Below are 6,613 nucleotides of genomic sequence, written 5' to 3' on the forward strand. Positions count from 1 at the left end.
CTTGGTCATATGTAACTGGTCATACGTAACTATTGTATACCAAGATGACAAGCTATGATCTACTTAAGAAATAAAGTATCGGTCTTATGAAACCAACATATATGCCAAAAATATGATTGAGCGTGGATGGGGTAAAAAATATGATCGAGTGTGGATGGCATATATATGATGTAGACTAAGCCCACAAATCATATACATATCTAAAAAAGAAAGGTTAGAGGGAAATATGGATTGTGTTGTCATAAAAAAAACATACTCTAACGAATTCAAGGGTACAAGTTATTATGGATTTTCAATTCATGATTTATTTGTGATAGAAAACTGCTATAACCATTGAAATTTAGTGTTGGAAGAGAATTGTTGTAGTAATAGTATTGTGGATACACTCTTTATTTCAATATAAGGCGACAGCCGAATGAGTATTAGAATGGAGGTGTATGGCTATGGTCATGAATTTGTAAAATGAAAATAATGATACGAAAGAGGTAAGCCAACTAAGAATGGGAATGTAGGTATATGGTTACGGGTATATTTTTATAAAATGAAAACAATTATATAACAAAGTGTGCATACTATCTCTACTTCATTATAAACCACCTGAAATTGGGAATTTATGAACTGAAAATAGAAATGCAAGTGTGTTGCTATGGCCATGCCTTTCTAAAATGAAATCAATGATATATATAAAAATATGCATACTTTCTCTATCTCGCTATAATCCAATTAAGATTGGGAGGACGGGTGTATGGCTATGGCCGTGCTTTTGGGAAAATAAAGCAATGATATCAAATAGCTATGGATTGGGAATTATAAAACCTAATCTTGAATCGCTCGTTTTAAGTGAAAATGATATTATTATTACTTACTCATTACAATATGAAGTGTCCAAATGTTTAAAGGAGAATGATATACGTTATTGCGTAAGTTATTAAAAAAGGAAGTCTTTATATGTTAAAGAAGGATGATACATAGGTTTTATTGTGCAGTCATACGTTATGATAAAAGATATCAGTATTATTCATTTATTATAATATGGAGAATGATATAAGTTATTGTGTAATTTATTATAGAAACAAAATTAAGTGTTTATATGTTAAAAAAGGATGATATATAAGTTATTGAGTATTATTGTATTATGATAATTAGTTATCACAATTACATTAGTAAATGTGGTTGATATAGGAATATAAGTAAATTTTAATGTATCAATTTTTCCCTCATAAATATAAATTCAAACAAACTCTAAAAAAATTATGTTAGCAAAACCATAACTCTAACCTTATTCATAAATAAGTAAACTATAATCTTCCAAAATTTTCACCATTAAATGAAATCCAAAAACAAAATTTCTAATCCTCCCTTATTTCTAATCACAATTAGGAATATATTCCTTTGTATGTGGAATTTTGATATTTTCAAATTTTAAAATTTACCATCAAAACATAAAATTGAATACATTATTATCATTATTATCTAACACAAAATTGATGTATATATAATTATCATAAAATATTAATGAGGCGTCGGCATAGCTATTTAAATAAAATGTAAATATTAATAACACATTCACATGTTTGTCTGCTAATGCTTAATTTACTGGGAAATCCTCCAAGGGTGCGTTACACATTATAATCTAACATAAGCCGAGCAGCGAAAGAGTTTGCAGTAAAAAAAACAATAAATGGAAGGTTCTAGTGGGTAATGAAATACAAAACAATACAATGTAGCGACCTGGTGGTAAAGTAAATGCATTATACATTGCATAGGTTATGAGGGCCACCATTATGATCATTAGGGTTTTTCTTGAACATCATTATCATTAAAGCTTTGCTCATTTAAAGAGAATGTAAGAGATGTTTAAGCCGCAATAAGAAAAAGAATGTTTAGAGAATTAAAACACATAGAACGAAGTTGCAAATGCCGTCAGGAAACCAATAACCTTCTCTAGATGTAGAACTACTGCAGCAACTCTGATGGACAACTCTTATGGAAATGTAGATGTGGCATAGATAAGCGATTGGGACAGATAGTGCGACTTTTTCCACAATATTTACCATCCTGCCTTCACTTAAAGTAGCCAGCATAGCTTGAGTCACCTGTTATATTTCATCTGAAGCAAGCAATAATAATCTATTCTCTCAAAATAATAACAGCTCCTGACCCATACCACAACTTTCACCCTTACCAACACATTATTACTTCCTTGCATGTGAGTGCTCAAATGGCATTTTTTTTCTTTTTGTCCAAATTGGTCACGCAAGTTTTAACCGAGTAACAAAAATACATATGATTGATGAATTCGTAAAATATGCCAACCAGCTATGTTGCCAATCCTGTACCAAACCTGGTCATGGGTCATAATTAAGAAGCAATACTGATACAATTTGAGAATCGCACTAATATATTCCGTTGCATCTCAAACTCGTAAACTCCTAAGCAAACATGTCTCTCTTGTCCGTAATTTGGCAAGATGTCGCAATGAAAATAAATAAAAACTGACAATGAAATTCTGGATTTCTAGGTATCATTCCATTCGAACAACTCCATAGTGCAATTTAAACAATTAGAACTTATATTTACATAATCATCCAATTAAAACTTAGATTTCCATAATCATCCAAAGGAAAATTTTCCCAACAACAAACGAACAAAAAATTTCACCTTAAAATAAATCTGTTTGCGAACCTATTCCAGACCTTAACTCATGGATCTGATTGCCTGCTGTTTGCAATACATATGCAGACTATAAACACCACACACGCTGGAGCATTACTGAAAGCCAGGATCTATGAAAACAAATTGTACGGTGAAGCCTTTCTGAGAGCATGGATTTATCAAACAAACTATACGGTGGAGAATTTTTGCAAGAATTGATTTATCAAACAAATTTAACTGTTCTACCTTATATTTTATTTCATTACCAGTTACAGTGAAAGATAGGGTACGCTATCAATATAAAACCCCTTGTCGTCTTCGATTTTTAAACGAGGGTTGCATTTCGCATTTTTGAATGTCCTGGATATTTAATAGATTTAAATTTAAAATTGATAAAAGCATTTCTTCGAGCAGGAAGAAAATCATGGCAGTGTTTCGTGTACATGACGGCCACCAACTGCGTATTCCCCTAGCTTGTCCATAATCAACTGCGTATGCTCCAATTGATCTTCGTTCACCTCGCGAGGAAAATGATCTGTTTTCTCTGCTGGTTGCTTTTCATAGTTACGTGAGAACGACTGCAAACATGTAGCTCCTCGCAGTTCTTTGTTCCAAAACTCTTCGTAATATTCCTCGTACTTGAAGCTTTTATATACGGCAGGGTGCTCCGCGTCAGTCAATGCAGTTGCAGGAGTGATAACTGCATCAGGAGAAGGGCAGTAAAATGTCGGAATTGAAAAGCGTGCTCTTGACGAGCTTACTACAGCACGATGCAACACGCTCCTGTATCTTCCGTTGCTCAGAACCTGGACATACTTAATTTCACTCCTAACATTAATTGTGCCGTGCCATACATCATGGATCATACGAATAAAAAAAGAAATCAGAAGAGGAGACTAATTAATTAGAGTGCCAAGCAGATAGATGGAACCTGTAATTGATCACCGATGTTGATAACAAAAGAATTAGGAATGGGGTTCACATCAATCCAGTGTCCATTGTAGAGCACTTGTAAACCGGGCACCTCATCCTGAAGAAGAAGAGTGAGGATATTGGGATCTGAATGCGGTGGTAAGCCGAATGTAAGCTCAGGACTGGGGCACTTGGGGTAGTAGTTTACAGCCATGTGTTGCTCGTGCTTTCCCAGGGCTTTGTTTAGGTAGTCAGATTCCAGTCCCAGGCTCTCCGATATTGCCTCCAGCAGCTTCAGAGCAAGTGCCCTGACCTCTTTGCAATATAGACCGCACACTTCCCTGTGAGCAACATTATTCGAATTAAAAGTAAACTAATCTACCTTTAAATTTTGTAGAGGTGTAAATAAAAGGTGTTTGATAATTTCAAGAATTTGTTTTCCTTTATAACAAAGAGAACGGATTCAGTACATTTAAAATAAATTATATTTATTTAAGTGGGTTTAACCATATACTTTTCCTATTATAACATATTATATTTTCAGAATGCTGCAAAAAGTGTTTTAATTCTTAAGATGAAGATCAGAAGCATATTTAAAATTTTAAGAGAGTTTTGGGTTTTTTTTTTGTTTTCTATTCTCGCAAATAAACTCAACCCTGAATCACTTTATATGGAATTTTAAACAATAACATAATTAATCTAATTAACTTAGAAAACTAAAATCAATTCATATACCGTTAAAAAATAACTTAATAAATAGGGTATTATAAGGTTTAAGATGATGTTGGAAATATCATGGCTAAATTTAAAAAAAGATTTAGTAAGAACATAGAAATTTATTTTCATTATTATCGGGATAATATTAGGATATGTGTGGAGATCAATTTTACAAAAATTTAGGAGATAGTATTATTTAAAAAAACAAAGATCTTCAATGATTCCATGTTTTGGATTATCAAATTGTTTTCAATGGTCCTAAGTTTTAGATTATGAAAACATGACATTAGGAAGTAGGAATCGTTTCTAAATAAGACATTTGTTGAACACATATCTACAAAATGAAAAAAAAAATTAAGAAAAAATAGCGAAGAGGAAGGAATTATGGAGAATACATGAAAAGATGGGGGCTCGGAGGACAAAAATGTCATAACCTCCTATAAACATAAAAATACAAACACTTCATGAAACAAAAAAATTAGTTAGTAGTGACTCAGATAGAAGATGAATCAAGGGTACAAAGCATCCAATAAAGCTTGCCCATGTATAAAAAACTCAAATTCCAATAAAACACACCATCTAGAGTCAGTTTTGGCTCTAGTTCCAGTGAAACAACACCATAATGTGGCAAGAAACCGAAAAAAAAAGAAAGACCAAATAAATTACATATACATAATCTTCCCTATTATATTTTTTTTTTTCTTTTTAATTTCAAAACATAAACATATAATTAAAAAATACTTTGTTAATTATATATGTATGTTTTCTTCTCAGTATGAAGAAACCAGAATTCTCTTATTAAAAAAAAATAAAAATAACTTATTAAAACGAAACCCCGTACAAATCAAGTCATTTACAATTCAAAAATAATCTAAATAAATTAAAATACATGCAAATTTATTCGATTAGAAAACAAACAAAGATGTTTAAATATATGTTAACATGATACTTTACCTATAATTAGCAGGTTTTGAAGGCCAAGTGTGAACATGATCTTCTAACGGATAACAGTGATGCCTCAGGTAGTCCCGCCAGTTGAACACTTGTTCCTTACGGATGTTAAAGCTGGTGGACAAACGTGTTTTTCTCAACGGATTGTCGGAATAGTATTCCATTCGGTCCTTCACAGGCATTGTGAAAAACTCGACCGCTACTTCCAGCATCCTTTTGATCACCACATCTGGAATGCCATGATTGATTATCTGCTTATTCATACAACAGTAACATAATATCAAGCCAGCGCCCTCTCTTTTTCAACTGAAGGAGCTAGGAATATGAACTAAATTGTTATAAAAATATCAAAGAAATTACCTGGAAGAAGCCGTACTCAGCACAGGCCCGGGCAATTTGTTGAACAACGTCGGCTCTAGTAGAATCGTGTGAGAGACGTTGGAGGTCCACGAGAGGTATGGAGTCCAAAGAAATGACTACTTCATCCAGATTGGGTCGCTCAGCCGGAGGTCTTACGTAATGTTGTGGAAGCTCAGAATAGTTTGTTCTGTTCGATATTAGTGGCACTGATGCCTCCTCTTTGTCGCAATGAATCATCTCATCAGCTTCAGTTGAGGCAGCCTTCTCCATCTCTACGCAGATGATGTTCATCTCTATCTGATTAGAGGTATTTATGGCAACAGTTTACTACTTTTCTGAAAAGCTGCTCATCAGGCTTGCAGTACTTTCAGAGTCCAGATTTTCTAGAAAATATGGAGAAAAATAAGTTCATCTCTATCTGATTAGAGGTATTTATGACAACAGTTTACTACTTTTCTGAAAAGCTGCTCATCAGGCTTGCAGTCCTCTCATAGAGTACAGATTTTCCAAATTTTGAAGAAAATATGGAGAAAAATAAGTTCCATGCCAAGCGAATATGTTGTACGCAAGAGAAAGATCTTGAAATTGAGATATCTCGAATAATACCTCATTATAAACGTATTCGGAATTCGAATTCAAGTGAGAATCTAATACCTCACTGCCGTGCAGCGATTGCCTTCATGGATGGGGGATTAGTACAAGGTATATGGTTTTCAAAAGGACAATGTTCCTTATTGCTTATCTACATTATGAAAATCTTATCAAATTCTAGCTTCACATTGACACCAAAGGGGAATTAGAATTTATAGTTAATTTAGATTTATGTTAGCTTTAGTTTTATTAGAATATATTTTCAATGGAATAAAATTATTATAATTATAATAGGTGTGTTTATTTTAGAGTAGTTTACAAGTTCAAGTTCAAGTTCAAGTTAATTATTAATAGTCAATAGGGTATGATAGAGATTTAATTTAGAGAGAATATTTGTGGAACATTTTTAGTAGTATTCAAGATATAT

At 32.9% G+C, this 6,613-nt stretch overlaps 1 protein-coding gene across 2 annotated transcripts; it reads right to left on the minus strand.

Moving 5' to 3' along the window:
* Positions 1-2,870: 2,870 nt before the first annotated feature.
* Positions 2,871-6,151, minus strand: LOC149234448 (protein DMR6-LIKE OXYGENASE 1-like). 2 transcript variants are annotated; one of them, XM_089461175.1, is made up of 4 exons: positions 5,596-6,151; positions 5,239-5,486; positions 3,587-3,908; positions 2,871-3,461 (listed from the first exon to the last, which is right to left on the minus strand). In XM_089461175.1, the coding sequence occupies exons 1-4, from the start codon at positions 5,884-5,886 to the stop codon at positions 3,078-3,080; spliced, it is 1,245 nt and encodes a 414-aa protein (XP_089317301.1). In that variant the 5' UTR covers positions 5,887-6,151; the 3' UTR covers positions 2,871-3,077. The 2 variants fall into 2 exon arrangements, with proteins under 2 accessions (XP_089317301.1, XP_089317302.1); XM_089461176.1 differs by having other exon boundaries at positions 3,196-3,355.
* Positions 6,152-6,613: the final 462 nt, after the last annotated feature.

The sequence above is a fragment of the Pinus tabuliformis genome, chromosome 8 (genome assembly GCF_031772625.1).
Source record: "Pinus tabuliformis cultivar Carrire ecotype Pingquan chromosome 8, CPIR1, whole genome shotgun sequence".
NCBI lineage: Eukaryota > Viridiplantae > Streptophyta > Pinopsida > Pinales > Pinaceae > Pinus > Pinus tabuliformis.